The sequence below is a fragment of the Oncorhynchus mykiss genome, chromosome 11 (genome assembly GCF_057628025.1).
Source record: "Oncorhynchus mykiss isolate SJ-2025 chromosome 11, ASM5762802v1, whole genome shotgun sequence".
Lineage (NCBI taxonomy): Eukaryota > Metazoa > Chordata > Actinopteri > Salmoniformes > Salmonidae > Oncorhynchus > Oncorhynchus mykiss.
In genome coordinates this window covers 55,822,089-55,843,553 of record NC_143032.1, presented here as the reverse complement: position 1 = coordinate 55,843,553, position 21,465 = coordinate 55,822,089, and the positions used below count along the sequence as shown (strand labels likewise).

At 43.2% G+C, this 21,465-nt stretch overlaps 1 protein-coding gene across 1 annotated transcript in view; it reads left to right on the top strand.

The window, feature by feature from the left end:
• si:dkeyp-14d3.1 (transmembrane protein 132C) overlaps positions 1-21,465 on the top strand; it is a 178,536-nt gene that overhangs the window by 83,026 nt on the left and 74,045 nt on the right. The window contains exon 4 of the mRNA XM_090189063.1: positions 16,247-16,433. Within this exon, the coding sequence (XP_090045189.1) occupies positions 16,247-16,433 (187 nt within the window). The remainder of the gene's footprint in view (positions 1-16,246; positions 16,434-21,465) is intronic.

The following is a 21,465-nucleotide window of genomic DNA, read 5'->3' as shown; positions in this document are numbered from 1 at the left end:
GTACTTTCGAGGAAATTAGGCATGTTTCTCGACATATACACTGACTTTGAGAAGGGATTTCCTGATGATTAGCTTAGCAACCATGTGACGCAGCATGACAACGTGAACGCGATTGGTTGACATTCTGCTGGTGGGGGGAGGGGGGGGTGTTCATAGGATTCCTTCCTCCTTTCTACAATATCTCTGGCAATGGCATCATGCAATGCAACGTCATACTGGACGGATTTCTGCCTGCTTGAATGCCAATAACTCAGTTGCACTTCATGACATGAAATGTCTCAGGGAATCGATAGAACATCACTCAGAGATGCACATAAACAATATAGCATTCAAAATGGGTGAACCTTTCCTTTAAGGGAGGACCCCGATTCATTTTTAATAACCTCCCCACCCTGGCACTTCCCTGAGTTTTTGAGGATCTGAGTCAGCAGACTTGAAAAGGGCCAAGAGTGCTTATGGGGAGACAAGGCTCAGTCAGAACAAAAACTGGAGCAATAGTCCACACATACGCAGCCCTACCAGAACATCTGATTGTCTGTGGTCTATTGCACAATCACCTGCAAAGTGCCTCTGTGTCTACATCACTTAGGAATGAACATGGTTCACACACACCCACACAGTTGTGAAGAGGGCACGGCAGCACCTCTTCCCCCTCAGGAGGCTTAAAGGAGGCGTAAAATATTTTAGCATGGGCTCTCAGATCCTCAAAGTTCTACACCTGCACCATTGAGAGCATCTTGACTGGCTGCATCACCGCTTGGTACTGCAACTGCAAGGCACACGACTGCAAGGCGCTACAGAGGGTGGTGAGTACGGCCCAGTACATCACTGGGGCTGAGCTCCTTGCCATCCAAGCCACAACTCTCTTGCACTGACTCTATACACATACTGTACACACACACACACACACACACACACACACACACACACACACACACACACACACACACACACTACATATGCCCATACTCGCATAAAAAGTTCACTCATGCATACTGACACCACTCACACACACACACACACTTCCACTCACCACTGTCTATGATCTATCCTGTTAACCTCTACTATACTATATGTACATTTCTACCTCAATTATGTAATACCCCTGCACATTGACTAGCTACTGGTACTCCCTATACAAATCTATGTTATTTTTACTTACAATAAATACAAATATAATACAATAAAATGTTACTTGATCAGAGACTTTTCACAAACTGTCACGCCCTGGCCATAGAGAGGCTTTCTTTCATTCTCTATTTTGGTTAGGCCAGGGTGTGACTAGGGTGGGCATTCTAGGTTCTTTATATCTTTGTTTTCTATTTCTTTGAGTGTGGTTCCCAATCAGAGGCAGCTGTCTATCGTTGTCTCTGATTGGGAATAATACTTAGGCAGCCTTTTTCCCACCTGTGTTTTGTGTTCGTTTCTGTTTAGTGTCTACACCTGACAGAACTGTTTCACTCTGCTATTTTGTTTGAGTGTTTTCTGAGAAAATAAAATATCATGAACACTTACCACGCTGCGCTTTGGTCCGATCCTCATTCCAACGAGAGCCGTGACACAAACTCTTTACACCTACAGTTGAAGTCGGAAGTTTACATACACCTTAGCCAACTACATTGAAACTATGTTTTTCACAATTCCTGACATTTAATCCTAGTAAAGATTGCCTGTCTTAGGTCAGTTAGGATCACCACTTTATTTTAAGAATGTGAAATGTCAGAATGATAGTAGAGAGAATGATTTATTTCAGCTTTTATTTCTTTCATCACATTCCCAGTGGGTCAGAAGTTGACATACACTCAATTAGTATTTAGTAGCATTACCTTTAAATTGTTTAACATGGGTCAAACGTTTCAGGTAGCCTTCTACAAGCTTCCCACAATAAATTGGGTGAATTTTGAGTCATGTTTGTAGGCCTCCTTGCTTGCACACGCTTTTTCAGTTCTGCCCACAAATGTTCTATAGGATTGTGATGGCCACTCCAATACCTTGACTTTGTTGTCCTTAAGCCATTTTGCCACAACTTTGGAAGTATGATTGGGGTCATTGTCCATTTGGAAGACCCATTTGTAACCAAGCTTTATTTTCCTGACTGATGTCTTGAGATGTTGCTTCAATATATCCACATAATGTTCCTCCCTCGTGATGCCATCTATTTTGTGAAGTGCACCAGTCCCTCCTGCAGCAATGCACCCCCACAACATGATGCTGCCACCCCCGTGTTTCACAGTTGGGATGGTGTTCTTCGGCTTGCAAGCATCCCCCTTTTTCCTCCACACAAAACGATGGTCATTATGGCCAAACGGTTCTATTTTTGTTTCATCAGACCAGAGGACATTTCTCCAAAAGTACGATCTTTGTCCCCATGTGCAATTGCAAACCGTAGCCTGGCTTTTTTTATGGCGGTTTTTGAGCAGTGGCTTCTTCCTTGCTGAGCAGCCTTTTAGGTTTTGTCGATATAGGTCTCATTTTACTGTGGATATAGATACTTTTGTACCTGTTTCCTCCAGCATCTTTACAAGGTCCTTTGCTGTTGTTTGGGATTGATTTGCACTTTTTGCACCGAACATCTCTAGGAGACAGAACTCGTCTCCTTCCTGAGCGGTGTGATGGATGCGTGGTCCCATGGTGTTTATACTTGAGTACTATTGTTTGTACAGATGGACGTGGTATCTTCAGGCATTTGGAAATTGCTCCCAGGGATGAACCAGACTTTTGGAGGTCTTGGCTGATTTCCTTTGATTTTCCCATGATGTCAAGCAAAGAGGCACTGAGTTTGAAGGTAGGCCTTGAAATGCATCCACAGGTACACCTCCAATTGACTCAAATGATGTCAATTAGCCTATCAGAAGCTTCTAATGCCATGACATTTTGTGGAATTTTCCCAGCTGTTTCAAGGCACAGTCTACTTAGTGTATGTAAACTTCTGACCCACTGGAATTGTGATACAGTGAAATAATCTGTCTAAAAACAATTGTTGGAAAAATGACTTGTGTCATGCACAAAGTAGATGTCCTAACCGACTTGCCAAAACTATAGTTTGAAATTTGTGGAGTGGTTGAAAAATGACTTTTAATGACTCCAACCTAAGTGTATGTAAACTTCCAACTTCAACTGTACTTCTAAAAACGACTCCCACTCACTCACCCACCGTTACACACACACACAGAACATTACCCTATTCTTTTTACTACCCTTCATACATTTATTTTTTATAAATGTCTCTATTATTAAAAAAAATTGCAAATGTGTTGAACACTTATTTTTATTATATACAGAACCAGTGAAAAGTTTGGGCACACCTACTCATTCCAGGGTTTATCTTTATTTTTTACTATTTTCTACATTGTAGAGTAATAGTGAAGACATCAAAACTATGAAATCATGTACAGTAGTAACCAAAAAAGTGTCAAACAAATCAAAATATATTTTATATTTGAGATTCTTCAAAGTAGTTACACTTTGCCTGATGACAGCGTTGCACACTCTTGGCATTCTCTTTTTTTCTTTACTTGACTTATCTTGTACACTTTTAGATTTTTTTTTATTGTCATTAGACCTATTTTATCATTTAAACTTTTGAACACGTTTTTTTTTAAACGAATAAAAGCATGGCCTTTCCTTGCTTTGGTGACAGAATTAGCACCCATGGAAGTGGCTAGAGTCTTCAAAGGTGCAAGGATAATTAGAAGTCTGAAACTAGGGTATTTGGTGCAGTGTGTGCATTCACATCGTTGTGTGAATCACTGTTATTGTCTGCCTTAACAAGAACTGTACAGGTAAGGGAGGCAGGTAGCCTAGCGGTTAAACCGTCGGGCCAGGAACCTAAAGGTCGTTGGTTTGAATACCCGAGCCGGCATGGTGAAAAATCTGTCAATGTCCTCCTGAGCAAGGCACTTAAGTCTAATTTGCTCCAGGGATGCCATACTACTATGGCTGGCCTTGTAAAACAACACATTGATAAACAGTGTATGTAAAAAAAAATATATATATAAAGTAGCATCTTAAATCTATATGGTACTGTTGTGTCTTAATAGGCTCCATTTAGTTCTTGATACCACTATTCATAAGATGTTGGAGCATTTCTGTTTCCCTGTTAAGGCAAATTACATGGATGGGTGCATTTGCCTTGTTTACCACTGACCTAATTGATGAACACATCCTTGTTGAACTAAAACTGATTCTCACCGTATCCTCTCCACTCTCCAACTTAGGGAGCCTTAACTAACAGGGAGGTTGTTAACATTTTCCTTTTGCATTTTGCCTCAACTAAAGAGTGGTTTTGATGGAGTGCCATTGATCGGACACTCTGGGCCCCTAGTCAATGGACCTTGTGTGTGTGCCCTGGGTGCGGTTGCCGTGCCAACAATGGTGGACTTCCAAGGTCCAGTCTCATTAGGCTGTAGAGGAGGACAGGCTCTCCCAGTCTCTGAGCTGCAGGTGGCCATCACATCATGTCACTTACTAAACACCCCAAGAGAGCAAGGAAAAGGATATCAGCTCATCGGCACAGGCATCATTGCTGCAGATAGCTGGGGTTTGTATCTACTGCCCCCTAGTGTGTGGATGAGTGCTATGCCCACTGCCCAACCACAACTCCAGTGGTCAGCTGTGGTCAACTCAAGCTACAGTTTGTTGCAGAATGTGAAAGGGCGGGGTTGAGATGTAATGATCTTATCTCTTTGGGTGAAAGGAATTTGTGGGGTTTGAAGTGAGAGAGTTGGAATGGAATGATTTGGAGAAGAGCAACAATACCTTTGGAATGGTAGCCTTAAAAAAACAAGCACACTAATAGCACAAAACCATAACTATAAAACTGAGGTTAAGGGGTGGCTGTTGATGATTAGCATAGTCATTTTGGGTACATTAAAACAGCAGGGTTGCTTCCACTAATGGTGCTAATGATGTTCTTCTGTAGAAATGTATTTCGGATTGGACACCTGGTGGCACAGGGCATTTTCTTCTCCTCTTAATGACCGCATTACCTCTCGAGGTAATTTGCTTTGGTTATAGTCACTTCCGTGTACAATTCCACATAAGCTGACACCACGACGGCTCTCAAGGAACTACACTGGACTTTGTGCAAACTGGATTTATAGTAGCTGGGGGCGTTAATAAAGGAAATCTAAAGAAAACACCCCTGAAATGTTGCTATTCGGGGCGAAAGCATCCTTGACCATTGCTACTCTCCCTTACGGGACAAACATCTACTGATGCACCATTGAGAGCATCCTGTCCGGCTTTATCACCAACTGGTATGGCAATTGCACCGTCCACAACTGCGGGGCTCTCCAGAGGTTGGTGCGGTCAGCCCAACGTATCACCAGGGGCACACTGCCTTCCCTCCAGGAACTCTACAGCACTCGGTGTTACAGAAAGGCCGAGAAAATCATCAAGGACCTCAGCCACCCAAGCAATGGCCTGTTCACCCCGCTACCATCTAGAAGGCGGAGACAGTACAGGTTAATGAAAAATGGGAACGAGAGACTGATAGAAGCTGTTTATCTCCAGGCCATCAGACTGTTAAACAGTCACAACTAGCCGGCCTCTGCCCAGTACCCTGCCCTAAACCTCAGACACTGTTACTAGTCAGCTACCACCCGGTACTCTACCATGCACCTTAGAGACTGTTGCCCTATGTTACATAGTCATTGAACACCGGGCACATAAATAATGTTTGCATACTGTTTTACCTGCTTTATACTGTATCTACTGCTGTACATATCATTCCTAGTATACTGTATCTTGTATAAATTAATCTGGTGTAGATACATATGGATTGCATTTGGATTACTGTTACAGTGCTATTTGGGTTGTTAATTGGATTCATTCCGACATATCTTAATTTCCTTCTTTTGACTTTTTGGATAATGTGTGTATTGCTAGGTATTACTGCACCGTTGTACTTCTGCTCTGCACTGAATAATATCCACTACTTCTTTCTGTCTGCAGCATCTCAGAGTTTCACTTTAAACTGCCTGTCTGCTTTGTACAAAGTGGTACAGTAGCTTACTTGCTAAATATGTTCTCCTTATGAATATAGATGATTTTGGAATCAAATAGTTTTGCCTTAAATGCATTTGGATTTTTTTCCAGAAAGATGTGGGGGAGAGGAAGATATCAACTGGCAGCACTTTGAATAATTAGTTGGTATTCGTGCTTCCTCAATAGAGCACTGAATTATACTGTTTATATAGCAACCTATGACAACATAACTGCTAACTGAATACATGGCCCTGTGAGGCTCAAAGTAAATACCTAGCATGCCTCCTAAGTAAAGAGACTACCTCTGCTTGTGTGTCCTTCTTCCCAAGTGCATGGCCACCTACATAGGCATCATTCTTAGCAGAGAACATGACAATGAATATAAAGGGCAGTCTTCGTTTGTGTGTGTGTGTGTGTGTGTGTGTGTGTGTGTGTGTGTGTGTGTGTGTGTGTGCGAGCTAGATAGGGAGTGTGTGAGCTGGGGTTTGTTAGCTAATGAATGCTGCAGAATGCTGTTAGGCTAATAGGAATGTGATCCCCTCCCTGGGTTTGATACACACTAGCGAGAAGCCTTTGGTTTGTGCCCATGGTTCATTATAATGGTATAATTAATACCGCTCAGCCTTTTCTCTGTGTGCCGCAGTAGAAAAGGTTGAAGAATAAATGATTCATTTAAAATAATCTGATGCATATTAAAACAGTTATTTAATTAATTAAAAGAACAGTAAATTATTCCAAATCCAACTGGCAAATATGTTTTGCACATTTCATCTCTCTCTCTCTCTCTGTCTCACACACACACATGCCATATTGCAATGGCAATTCTCATTCCTTCCCACTGCTTAATCACATGGACAATTTGCCTTCTTTTCTTAGCTGGGTCTGTATTAATGTTTCAGCCAGAATTTTGCTGGCAGTGGCACTTGTGAATTCAAAGGCTGCTTGACTTTCATGCCATTAGAGAATAGCAACAGCTTTATAGAGTGAATGTTAGGTCCTGCTACTCATGAACTGCAGTCAAGAAGCACTTAGTGGGGAATTGTGACCCTGTGACCGCAGATAGCCTATGCTCAACATCTCTCAGTTCAGACAGATGGGAAGATAAAAGTCTGGTAACCTTCACCACTCAACAGTACTCAACCTCTCTGCTTTCACCATGGAACATACTATAAAACACCCTCTTGCACAACCACTCCTGAACAACATTATGCAAAAGACTACACGCTGAATACAAATATTATGTGTGTGTTTGGCTTGATTACTGTTGTTTTCTAAAACATGACGATCCAATGCGTCTATTTGCTCCTCAGCCTTTTCTTTAGCCAGGCTAGCTTCATCTCTAAAGTGGCCACTTCAGTAACCCATACATGTCACTACATAACCATGAATATCCCAGAACAAACGCCAAGCAACATCTCCCTGACATTTATCTCTATTATTCTTATTCTTGTCTTTCATTAAATTTGACAGTGTTTTAGTGGGAGTTTGTCTTTTCTCCTCCTGTCGCCATCTCTGTTCTTTTCTGGACAGGCTGAATTGAAGAGCTCTGTTGGGTATAGGTCTCACAGGGGACTCGGCTTGCTCCTCATCTCGCTCGCTCTTTCTTGTTCTTGTCTCTTTCTCATTCTCTCGCTCTTTCTCTTCTCCATCCTCTCTCTCTCCGTTTCTCTCTCCGTCAGTTTTTTCTCTCTCTAACAACATTTCCATCCACAGATTTTATGTGATTAAAGTCATACCGTATTTTTAAAAAATCACGACAGCTGTGATGGAAAAGTTTCGGTCCAATTTTACAAGTGCTGACAGATGATTTGTTCATTTGACATGGTGGGATCTTTTTGTGTCGGTTAAATTAATAAGAAGAAATGGTGGTGGAAACACCTTTATGTGCAAATATTGATATAACAACCATCATATCGAAGTAAACTTGGAGTCACACGATGACACGGTGTGGGGTTCTCTCACTACGACTCGGGAAACCATGCAGTTTATTAAGCTACAGATGAAATAAACTGTGATGAACTTCACAGGATTGTGAAAGTGCAAGGTGATCTCGATGCTCCATTCCAATAAATATTCAGGGTCTTATTCTGGTAACATTATGATCGATGCTTGACTGCCGTTTGATAAATACAAATATTCTTGCTCTTCATAATAATCTCATCACGTACACTAGCCTACCCACACTGTATCTGTTAGCTGTTGGCTAGAGCACACGTGCCAAGAAGAGTGTTGGCACGTTTTCTATTGAACACAACCATAGAGTTGAAAATGCAGTGGAGAAGCATTGAACTTTAGATTTTTATTTGTTACATGAAAAAAGTACACACCACTGCTGGGAAAATTGGCATATTTTCTTTTGTGGATTTTCAAATATTCACATGAAAATCTGTCGCCAATTGGATGGAAACCTAGCTAGTATCGCTAAATTGTTTCCACTGAATAGTAAGACAACTGGAAACCCTATATATAATAGTATATTCCATTTTACATATGGGTGGTCACAGGAATCAAACCCACAGCCCTATTATACATTTGTATATTCTTTTCTCATATTTCCAGATACTTTTTCCCGACACCTTCTTTGCCTACTGTCAGTAGTGAATACACTTGAGAGGCCATGTCAAATATCCAACCAAATGTACTGACAATGATGTATCCATGGCAACAATACACCTCAGGTTGCCATGTGCACATCTTAAATCTTGTCATGGTTGTAACACAGCTTTCCATTTTTTTTCTTTTTCATATTTTTGTCCTTTTCAACATAATGTTTTACTCTTGGCTCTATCTCTTGGCTTTTGTATTGCACGGTATTTCTCTGGCAGTAGCCAAGCATTGAGGGATCTGGTGAAGGGGTAGGTTAGGAGATTGTTAGGTGGGGGTGTATATACACTCGGAATGCACAACCTCCTGTCCGTACAGTGCTCCCATATCAGCTCCTAGATTGGGTTTCATGCTCTGACTATTGGGGTCCGTTCTCACAATGCAGACCTGACAACAGACTCTCACCTCGGGGTTGGGTGTGCGTGGCGAGAGCGGCCTGGGGTAATATACTTCTGACGGGCTCCCCCATGGCTGTGAAATGAAATTCCCCCACAGCTTAGTGAAATTTCAGCTGGGCTTTGCTGGCTATTACCTCTGAAGCTCCTGCTCGTTCTATTTCCTTCCCCCACCCCTCTCACCCTGTTCCCTCCTCACCCTCCTGGTCCCTTGTAGTTGTGGTTTGACTTAAAGGGCTTTGTAAGGTCAATTGATTCTATCCCTTTGATATATTGTTATTGTCACGGCTAACCAAATTGCAGCCACATTTGAAAAGAGTGGGCAAAGCTTTTCAGCACAGCACAAATCTTCTTCCCAGCACAGACAAGCGTATACTGCACTGGTTCTTTTCATGTGTGACTTCCATGGAATTAATTTGCCGAGGGATGTAAGGAGACAAAATATTATGGGTGTGCTAGGGTTGTTTGTATATTTATGACTGCCAGTAGCTTTGCTTAGAGACAAGCCAGATGACACTAAAACACAAAATCCGTCAGCAAACAGGTGAATGGCAGTAGTGGGAAATTGGCAGTTAGTGTATTGCATAATTTATGTGCAATAAAATGACCCTCTTAGCCACAGGTTAAACTTTACACTGCATCCAGGAATTTCAAAAAACGGGGTCTACATAATTTTGAGCATGTTCTATAGTCTCCCTATTAGTTACTGTATATACATAATATCATTCCCAAGTCTTTATTTAATCTATTGATGTATTACATTTGCGATGTATAGAACTTCAGTAAAGCAATTTGATGTTGGTGAACTAATGATTCTTGATATAATATGACTGGTTATCTTGCATGCGCGAGGAGCCCTCCTCTCAGAGTAAATAAGTTACTGTGTGTGTGTGTGTGTGTGTGTGTGTGTGTGTGTGTGTGTGTGTGTGTGTGTGTTTGTGAGAGAGAGATATGCATAGGGCTGGTATATCACTGTTCTACCCCGAGGAGCATGGGAACAGCAGACATTCAGGGTACTGTTTTCAAGCACCACTGGAGCCCTAAATTTGATTATTTTTGGGGGAGTTTGCACCCTCCCTGCAAAGCCTCCTTGTAGTGTGGTGTAGTATAATGTAGTGCATTTATTCTACTGGCTGTGTGCAGGATATGTCCATCCCCACATCTCACACTCGCCCCAACTTATTTCCTCATCTTTACAGACTGTGTGGTGCTGTGTGTGTCTGCATCCTGGCTTCTCCATGTCCAATTTGCTATGTATGTTTTACACATGTTCAAGATGATTGTGTCAGACGTAGGGAAAGTCTATCTCTTTCCCTAATATCAAAAAAACAAGAGAGGGATGGAAGTGCTCTGTCTTCAAGATCTGGAAATAGAGATATTGACACTCCAAATGTCAACCTACCTCCTCCAAAGACACACACACACACACACACACACACACACACACACACACACACACACACACACACACACACACACACACACACCACACACACACACACACACACACACACACCACTGATGGTTGTGTCGCAGTGTAAGCCCCAGTGGTGTAAAGGAGAGGACACAGAAGCCCCTATCACATCTCCCAGAGATTAAATGACAGTGTCACAGTGAAACATTGGCTCTGATAATAGGACAATAGAGCCAGTTTCAATTATAGTCTTCCTCTAGAGAGGACTGCAAGAAAGGAATTACCTCAGGAAGGTCTGTTTTATTTTTTATGTCAGTTTATTCTCTGTGACATTGAAATCTTTATTTCTTTAGACTCCTTGGGGCTTAAAACGTAATAGCTAGCCTGATCTTACCAAGGTGGGCTTTTGTTAGCTTTGTGTGACTGAAATAGCTCAGGTATCTCAAATGTGAGTTTCAGACCGTATCAGAAATACTAAAACAATACAACATGAACCACATCCTGCTGTATGTAAAGGACTTATTATTAAATGAGTACCTATCTCATTGCAAATGTCAGAATTATGTTTTATTATTTGATCGATGGGTCTTATCAATGTGTTTATTTCACCCCTGCTGGTAATGCTGTGTTGTGGCGATTGAGAGGTTTGAGATGGCCTCTCCTGTGTGTAGCCTGTCTGCTCATTCTCCTCTCCATGCCAGAGTCAGGACTCTCAGTATTGTCAGGTCCCTCTCCAGCCTCCCATCTCAGCCAGCCTGCCAGATGCTCTTTCCACACTCCTCCACAGTCTTTATCTAGCTCTACCCCAACTTCTCTCTGTGGTGCTGTTGGCTTAGCTGTCTGTCTGTGAGACCTGGCCCCCATCCCTGCCTCAGTAGAACAACACAGACAGTTTACAGGTGATTATCAGCCCAGCCGCATAGAACACATCCAGAGGCCTTTGGTGTAATTGAATTAGAGTCCATGCTGGAAGTCTGAGAGATTGTCAGTCCCAGGGGCTGGAGGGACAGGCCTGCTTCTCCTGTGATGAGACCAGTGTTTTGAAAAAATAGAAGACAGTCTTTTCAGCCTTTCTAGTAGTTTATTGGCTAAATTAAGTAAAGTTTCTTATCTACCAGTAACATTAGCAGCTTCAGACGTTGATTAGCTTAATTTGATCACCCAAAAGGTCAGACAAACTCCATAGCAACAGTTGTCTCAACACCACCTTAAGTCTACTTCTATCACGTTTCAAGGTAAGACCCAGACGCAGACTATGTCGAAGTAACAATGTTTATTACAACATGGGCAAAGGTACAGGATGGCAGACAGGCTCAGTGTCAGGTCAGGCAGAGGTCGGTAATCCAGAGTAGTGGGGCAAAGGTAAATATACGGAGGGTACAGGGCAACAGAGGAAGAACAGCAGAGGGGCTTCCGGGGGTGTAGCTGTGGGACTATAGCGGTGTGCCAGCGCATCTGGCTTGACCTTCTTGGATACCGGTTGGTGCTGCGGAAGTGAAGTGGCCAAGAGCCAAAAGAATCCCAATACCACGGGAACCTGCGGAGACTCAACTAGCAGGAATTGGATCATCTCGCTGTGGTTCCCTGACACTTGTCGGTTGATGGGGGTGGTATGGTTGGTGACCCGGCCTATAGAGCGCCTGTCCAGCACTCTAACATTCATGGGAATGGAGAGGGGTTGAGTGGGAATGCTCAGCTCGGACACCAGGGTAACGTCCAAAAGACTTACATCGGCCCCTGAGTCGATGAGTACCTGGAGAGACATGGACTGGTTGCCCCACAGCAGAATGGTGTGGAGAGGGGGACGAGTAAGGGGAGAAAATCTTTCTTTAATCCCCACCAGAGTACTCACTCCAACGAATGAGCCAGGTCTCTTGAAGGGACAGGTAGACACAAAATGACAGACAGTACTGCAATAGAGACAACTTTGGTTGTCAATTCTGAGTACGCATTTGGCTGGAGACAGCCTAGCCCTGCCGAGCTGCCTCGGCTCAGAAAGAGGTGAATCGGCAGTCTTCAGAGGCTCTTGGAGGAACTCGGGTCAGCACAGATCTTCTCGGGGACGTAGACACCGGGAACTTCCGGAGTTCATCAGATGAAAGCTGGGATCCTTGGGTGAGCGATTGGGACAGCAATCAGACCTCTTCTCCCTCCTACATTCCCATAGCCGACCATCGAGCCGGATGGATAAAGCAATGAGCGAGTCAAGATCTGTCGGTAGTTCCTGGACTGTAAGCTCGTCCTTTACTTCCTCCGATAATCCGTGCAGGAACGTGCCGAACAGCGGTTCCAGGCACACTCCACTACTTGCGTGCGCAAATCCACCACATAGCCTGCCACACTGAGGGAGTCCTGTCGTAGCTGGAGTAACTTCCAAACAGCCTATCTCCCGGACACCGGAGCCTCAAACGTTTTTCACCTCCGCCACGAATTCCTCCAGACTGAAGCATACGGCCGACTGTTGTTCCCAAACGGCCGTAGCCCAGGCAAGGGCCCTCCCGGACATCAGCGTGATGAGGTATGCTATCTTAGAGAGGTCCGAGGGGATGGAGAATGGCTGCAGCTCCATACGAGGGAACACCCGACTCTCCATCGAAGCGCTCCGGGGAGGTAAGTGGGGTTCCCGGGAAACCGGGGTGATGGCGCTGCTACCAGCCTGGTTACTGAGTGGCGGGAGGTTACCATCGTGATAGGCTGCCGAGTAGACAACCAATGGAATTGCTCCCGCAATGTGTCCATTGCTTGGTCGTGACGTTTGGCCACAGTCTGGAACCCTTCCATCGCACCGCGAAGCAACTCCTCGTGCCTACCAATGGTGGCTCCTTGGGAGGAGATGGCGTAGCGGAGCTGGTCCAAGTCTGCTGGGTCAGTAATGGCCAGTTCGTACTATCACATTTCAAGGTAAGACCCAGATGCAGACTGTGTCGAAGTAACAATGTTTATTACAACAACAGGGGCAAAGGTACAGGACGGCAGGCAGGGTCAGGTCAGGTCAGGCAGAGGTTGGTTAATCCAGAATAGTGCGGCAAAGGTAAAAATGCCGGTAGGTTCTACGAACAAAACGAACTGGCAACAGACAAACAGAGAGACATAGGTATAAATACACAGGGGCTAACGGGGAAGATGGGCGGCACCTGGAGGGGGGTGGAGACAAGCACAAAGACAGGTGAAACAGATTAGGGCGTGACATCTTCATTTAATTAAATGCATCACATGCTGACAGCTTACAAGGTCTGTTGAATAGAAGCACTAAGACACTCACACGTTCATGCTGTATTTTACCTATAGCACCCGTTCCTATTCAGTGACTCACAGTGAGTGTTACTATGCTGTAGAATAATGTTTTTTTCCAGGCTTGTCTATCGCTACCTGCATGGTAGAACTCCCACACCAGTCCGTCAAGTGTTAAAGGAAAGGAGAAGTTTGCTTTTTTACAACCAAATCTCTAAGTTGCAACAAAATGGAATATATCGTTGAGGATAAAGTTCGGAATGAAACAATTTCATGTACAACATTTAAAGACATGCATCACTATACTGAGTGTTTCCCTTTCTAAAATGACATATTTGAGTGTTTTTGGAGCCTTCGTTCATGTTCTTTCAGAGCCCCCGTACTGCACAACAACAATGAGGAAGTGAATTGCTGGTTGGGGTAAATTTAGCAAAAACAAGTGAAATTGCTAAATTCTCCTTTTAATATGCATTACTGTGCCTGCTCACCAGGACGTATCTAACACAAGCTACTGCTCTCATGAACAAGGTGATGTCATCAAAGTCAAAGGGCCAAAATAATACGCACATGTAGCTGTGTGAATTCCTCTTCTCCTAGATATTTCCTCATTCTTCACAATCTCCTCCCATATCCTCCCCTCTCACCTCCTATCTCATTTTCTACTGTCTTCATTATTCAAACATTTTATTGCAGTCAGATTTTTCAGTTTTCAAAATTGCAGAATGTCTGTGTTAAGGTTACGCTCATAGAACAAAGAAAATTGTCATCTGCAATTGTATCTCCCTGACATCTCTGGAGCTGGTGTTCTATATTCAGATGAAACCTCATAAAGTCCTTCATTTTCACGGCAGTTATTAAAAAATGGCACCTATGATGCCGTAGGGAGGGCAATAATTGACATCTCTAAATCAAAAAACTGAATGGATTTGCTCAGAGAAGAGACAAATGGTGAAATAATTTCAGTGTTTGAGTTCACGTCATACCATGCACAGCTGAATCCTGCTTCTCTTTAGACACCTTCATTAGTTTGACTCTGTAGTTTGTCCATTCTATTGTATTCTGAATTTGATGTTACCAGAGGATCATGTTTGCACTGAAATCTGAGTGGGTGAGGAAACTAGGGCATTTTTCAGATTACCAGTAACACAGCCCAAAGTGCAGTCATGTGACTGTACATACTGTTCAAAGGTTATAAACTCTAGTCAATCTGTTCATCAGCTGTCATCGTTGTTTGGTTGATGACCTCACGGCTCCAACCCAAATTGGCATCTGTTTTGTCAGAGGGACTGTGGATGTAGCAGTTATGTAAGGCCGTTTTCTACCATGCCACTGCTCTGACAGCCCAGCACAACCCAGCTCTCTCCACACTGATTGCTACTTTGTTATGGAATGCGGCAGAAGTTATTTGGTTGGTTGTCATTTTAAATATTTATACTCACTTCCGTTTCTTGTAGAAATTGGGTTGTTGTGTGCTAGGACACAACAAATCACTCATTCTCTCTGATTGAAAATAAATAAGAGAATGGGAAGTGAGTATGTGCCTTACAAAAACCCAGGGTTCAGCAAATAAAACGCCTGGTCTATTATTCATAGTTTTCCTGCTTTCTGAGTCACATTCATAATTGAGAACATTAAATATTTGCTCAGATGTCTTTTCTCGAAGTACTACGCATGTTCTTTGTTCACCACAACAATAAAAAAAATGGGCAAATTGATTTGCGGTCTTGGAATGAAGCTGGTAAAGTAATTAGATGTGTTGATCTGTACTGTAGGGTGCCATACTGTATCTGCCATGTGCCATAGGTACAGTAGACAAACTGCCGTCGTTGTCCTGAGGCCAAGCATCACCAGAAGAGATTGAGAGAGGGTGCATATTTTTCTCTTTCTCGCTCGTTCTTTCTTTCTGGTCAGCCTCAAATGAAGGAGATGCTGTTTAGTGCCGTTGGGCCTTGGAGACAGTGCGTGAAATGTATTGGCCCTGAGCCCTGCCATTTGACACGCCAGACAAGGCTAACAGATCTTGTGCCATTTCCATTTCCTGCTTCTGTGTAAAGCTGACCTTTGCTGCCTCCTAGCTATTTATTTAAACTCTGAGCACCAGAGACTTATGGTGTCACTGGGAAATGATATTATCAACGCTCTCCATTTGTCTGCCTTAATGCAGCCCTGACATATATTCTCCCTGCATTGCATATACTGTAATGCTATATATTCATACTGTGCTGCTGCTGCAAATGAGGGCAGTGGTTAACACCCAAGCCTTCATGTCCAGAGCAGGGGATGACAGTTACTTGTAGCCTCCGTCTGAGATAAAGATTAGTATGTATTACAGTACTGTACAGAGCAACTGTAGCCGTATGGGCAGTATGAAGAATGTCAATATAGAGCTGTGAGAAATAGCTATTAACAGTGCATATCATACCATGGACCAGAGTTGACCTTTTGTAGAAGCACAGTCTAAAATGTCAGGGACATTGATTTAGTCATCAGACTCCACTATTTTTAATAATTCGATTAGGACTGTGTGTTGGTAGAGCCCATGGACGGACACACTGTTACTTTCTAATAAAATACTGATCCTCTCCCATCTCTTTCTCTCTGGTCTGTGCTGCAGGTCTGAGGAGGGTGTGCAGAGGGTCCTACAGGTGGACCTGGAAGTGGACAGCTTCCTGGGTCCACTGGGCAGCCGCTGGATCACGTGGCAGGTGGAGTACCCGGGCAGCCATGCCACCACGCAGGAGGCAGAGACGGAGATCCGACTGGCCCAGAAGGACCTGGGGGGCATTGTGCCCCTGGCCATGGTGAGTGGTGCCAGTCAGCCAGTCAGTCAGCCAGTCACAATCACTACAACACACAGAGCAAATGGACTGTGCCAGAGATCCAGTGGCGTGCCGTGGGCCTGAGGCCTGGGCCTTCAGTGAGGTCCTACACAGTCCCACTCGAATTAATCCACCTCTTATTACCATCATTATGATGCCATGGCTCTAGACACTATACATTTAGACAGAAACGCAGTATAACCAGGCGTCACCCAAAAACATGACACAATCAATGAGTCTTAAATATTTCCCTATTATTCTTCACCTTCTCATTGTGCGTCTCTTGCCCTGAGCGCTTGTTCGTTGAGCTGTAGATCCACTCGGGTGTCCCCAAAAGTTTTCAAAAGCACCACTGCTTGTAAGTGCCCAGTCGTACTTTGGTGTCTCGTTACTGCCTTGGTTAGACAACTCAAGTTTGCAAAGCCAGTGTGGCTCCAAACACCAAATCCATCACTTGCAAATAATAGGCATTCCCAGCAGTACAATTTACAGTGCTTCTCGGAGCCTGTGAGCCATTGATAGCGCTCGTAGTTGGAACTTTGAAAGTGGCGAACGAACCCCTTTCCCACCTGTGACAGGCTTTGTAGCGTCGGCGTCGGTCGACCTCACCTGACAATGTCTAACTTTTCTTGAAAAGTTTGTCTTGAGAATGGCGTTAAATTATATCCTCGACCAAATCGATATCTTCTCCTCCTTCCGCCATTGTGGGTTGAAAAAACAGCTTAGTAGTACGCAAATTAATTTGTTTATCAAATTCAGTTTCCTAGTTCTGAAGTTCTGCATAGACCTGCCCATAGGACCTGCCTCTCAATATTGGTAATCCAATCAAAAGACGTGCACTCACTACGCCTGCTAGCTGGCTCCTGTGTAACACTGGAGCCAGCCAGCAGGCGTACAATAGCCAACTCTAAAGCTGATTGGTTGACACTAAATTTTCATTTCCATTCACTTCAAGCTACAAGCGCCCACACTGTTGATTCTGAAGGCCTGAGGGCAGATTTTAGACCCCTGGCAACTCATGATGGCTGAATATGATTGGATAAAAGATCTAACATAAAGACCAGCCCTCCAAATCTCAACCTGGGGCTGGAAGCAGTGCAACCAAGAGGAGAGCTATGAAATGAAGAGTATAACTCTTACTCTGGAGAATTATTTAATACATATTTGTGGGAAAATATATATATTTTTAAATTATATTCTGATGATGTTTAGGCCAGCAGAGAAGGCCTTGCTGGCCCTGACGGCCCACCACTGCAGAGATCTGAAGAGCACAAAGTTCACAAGTTTTGTAGGTTACACACTGTGCATCCTGCTGTTCACAGCAGTGACGATGCTTCACATAATTGTTTTTCTATTCACAACTTTGACTTTTGTACATCTATTGCATATTTTGTATAATCACTTACTGTATATTATTATTGTGGGGCAATATGTTTAAAGGTCTTGTACATTACACATCTAAGAAATCTTAGATCTTTGATTCCTGATGTAACTACACTGAAATCGCAGACCTTTAGCTTCAGTGTTTTGCCTGTGGAGTGTGTGTTTTGGCATGGAGGAGGAGTGGGTGCATGTGGCCCTCAGCAGGCCCTGTGTGGGGCCTGGAGGCTCTCTGTGGCCTGAGGGTAGGCCTGCAGGTGTTTTTCTCTCTTTAGGCTGCTATACAGATTAGCCTCTCTATTGGATGGATTCACCAAAGCTACTCCATTGAACTTCACAGAACATCTTTCACCTCATTTGCCTTGGCTTTCTAAACAGAGTTAGATCCAGAAAAGCAACAGAAAGATACCAGAGAGATCAATTACACCCACTTACAAGCGTGACATGTTGCTTGCCAGTGTTGAGATATGTGATTTTCTGTAAGAGCTTTATTTCTGTGTTTGTGGTATGCATAATGAATGTTGTGAGTGCACTGTCGAGTATAAATAATTCCATATTAGCAGCGCCTATAGCTACATAATAGGTGCCTGTGGGTGGCTGCATTTGCCTGTGTTGCTGTGCTGAGAGGAATGCAGCTACTCTAACTCTTGTACCCCACAGATCTATTTTCCAAATAATTTATGCTTTTTTTCCATCTTCTTTTTTTTTACAGAGGTAGAATAATACCCATAGTTCCCTTTTGATATTCCTTTCATTCTTCTGACGTGTCAATAATGTTTCTGCCATATAAAAAGGGATATTTGCACCCACGATTTGCATTGACACAAATATATAAATAGCATTTCTCTTTTTAACATCTGTATTCCATACTGTCTCTGAGGGAGCTTTATGTAGGTACGAGAATGAGCACGATATCCGTTTAAGGCTCAGTCATTTCTCTGATCATTTGCAGATACATTTGCTCATATTTTGGTATACAGTTTTTACAAAATGCTAAAATGAGGAAATGCATTTTAAGGTGTTTTTGTGGCTGCCAGATTTATAGACTGACTTGGGATCTTTGTGAAAGCACTGCGCACTTCTACGCCCATGTACTAATCCATCACTAATAGTGCCTGGTATTATGATGAAATCATTATACATTTTGAGTGGAATAAGGATTTATGGTTCAAGGCTGATTAATAAAGGCTTTTCTATAGCGACAAAGAGCCATCATATTTAACCTGCTATTAGAATAATTTGATAATCTTGGCTAAATCAATTAATGCATAAACATTATGGTGCGAGGCTCATATGAGAAGATGAATGGTGTATTCAAATACATTAGAACAGATTACAGATGTGTACTGTATGGATGTGCTATGTAACCTATTGTGTTTAGTTATCCTGTCCTGATTCAGTATTCTATTCAGGAAGCCTTCCGTTAAGCCAGTGATGACCTTAGCAATAGATGCCCTTTCTAGTAGATATAGATTTCCATTCTAGTAATTATATTTCTATGGTCATAACAGTACATGTAATGGAGGGACTTAACATTTCAATGCATATCTCAGGACTACACCTGGTCAATGCACGATTGACGTTTCCATTGCTGATATTGACATTTTGACATGAGCAACCAATAAGGTTGACAGGATATAGGGCTGTTGGTGTCCAGCCTTATTCCAGTCCTATAATCAATAGTTTGAGAGGGATATACCCTGGCCTGTAATGTGCAGACTCGTGTCAGACCATTTCCTTGGTCAGTATACTGGTTTTCCCTCGCTGCCTCTCCTTTGTGGAATGTATTTTAAGGACATGACACCCTGAGTCTTCCCACCTTCTTCATCACTAAACCCCAAGAGAAACAAAAGACACACAGTAGACTCACATTGTGTACACAACTCACACACACAACCTCAGACATTGTCACAGAGCACATACAGTACCCTCAATCACTCACTCACACACACACACACACACACACACACACAGAGAGAGACTTGAAAATGTGTCTGTAAATGTGTTTGTGGAATCTGCATGCGTCATTGCAAGAGAAGGCAAACCAGCGAGGAAGGCTGAATTAGATTACTTGGGATCACTCTGGCATGAAAAGCCCATAGATTACTTCCTCTCCTCTCATCCTCCCCTCCTCACCCTACTGATCAGCCCCACTTCCCCACTGCCAGTGGGAAAACAAGAACATAACTGTGTTTCTGAGACAAAGACAGTGTTACATTGTGTCTCTGTGGTAGGACAGGACAGGAGACTGGACAAAGACCTGTATCTGTGACACAACAATGATGTCTTCCAGCTGTTCATCCCTTATGTTTGGGGATGTAGAGAGTGCAGAGAGAAGAGCATGCAGCTCTTTACTTCAGGCCAGGGAGAATAGAACAGCATTATTATCAGTGATGGGTGACAGAGAATCAGAGAGAAAGAAAGAGAGAAAGAAAGAAAGAGAAAGAAAGAAAGAAAGTGGGCTGCTCAAATCTCTTTAATCGAGTTGAGTGGGGAGACTTCAGAGAGCATACTGAAGGCATCTGTTGACACAACAGCGCTGTCGCTTTGGTTAAGAAGAGGCTTTCATCTGTAATTAGGACTAATTAGGCTAATAGGCTAGATTGTCTTTTGCCATGACAGAGAAGCTAATTGAGTTTAGGCCAGAAATAATCCCTTAAACAGAAAGGGGGAATCCATAAGTGACCATGCCTTAAAGGTTATAATGTAATAAAGCTAATGATTATTAATAATGGCAAGCTTATTCAGGGTTGGATAACATTCATGGCTTATTACCTCAGTTGCTCATCAACCCATTTACGGCATGCTCTAAATGACTGTGCCCTTGTTCTAATTGATTATAACAAAAAAAAGGCCTTTTATTGCACTTCCGGAGTCAAGTGATAGGGCTCTACTGTAGCTGACACTTCTGAGAGAGAGGATTTTTTTGAAAGATGAGCTCTCTTTCTTTCCTCTTTGAAGCAGCCTCCTCCTGTAGCAGGGACACCTGCACACTGCCAGCTCCCAGCACTGTTCAATGGTTTGTCACCCATTTCAAATCTTGAAGCAGGATTTCTGCAAATGCTGCAATTATTTTAAAAGCCTTTAAAAAAAAAAAGGGAATTCAGAAGTATCGGAGAAGAAAGAGCAGAGAAACACCTTAAACACTTTTCTCTCTCCTCTTGTCTACAGCTGTCCTTTTCTCACTTTCAGAAGAGTTTTCCCTCCCACACCATTTTCCCTCCTCCCTCCTTCTCCCACTCTCTTCTTCCCTCCCTTCTCTTGTTTAATACAGACAAACATACCTTAATATACAGTAGTATCTCTCCTCACCTCCTCCCTTCTGCCCCTATAGTGGTAAGTAGTTGTGTGTTTTTTAGGTCATGAGTGGATGGATCTTAATGGCAGTAATTGGTGGCTGAGCTGATTCCTCAGCAACGCAGCAGGAGGCTGGCCCATTATCCTTTACTATTCTGAAGTAATACGCTCCTGCCCAGCCTCATGATCATTACCCACGCTGCTCTACTCCAGGGATGAAAAGAGAGTGAGAAGACTAGGCATGCATCATATCACCACTCATATGTCTTCCTGTTCCAGCATCGGCAGCAAACTGTGCTCACTTAAACACAGCTCATTCAAACAGCATGGAGATGAG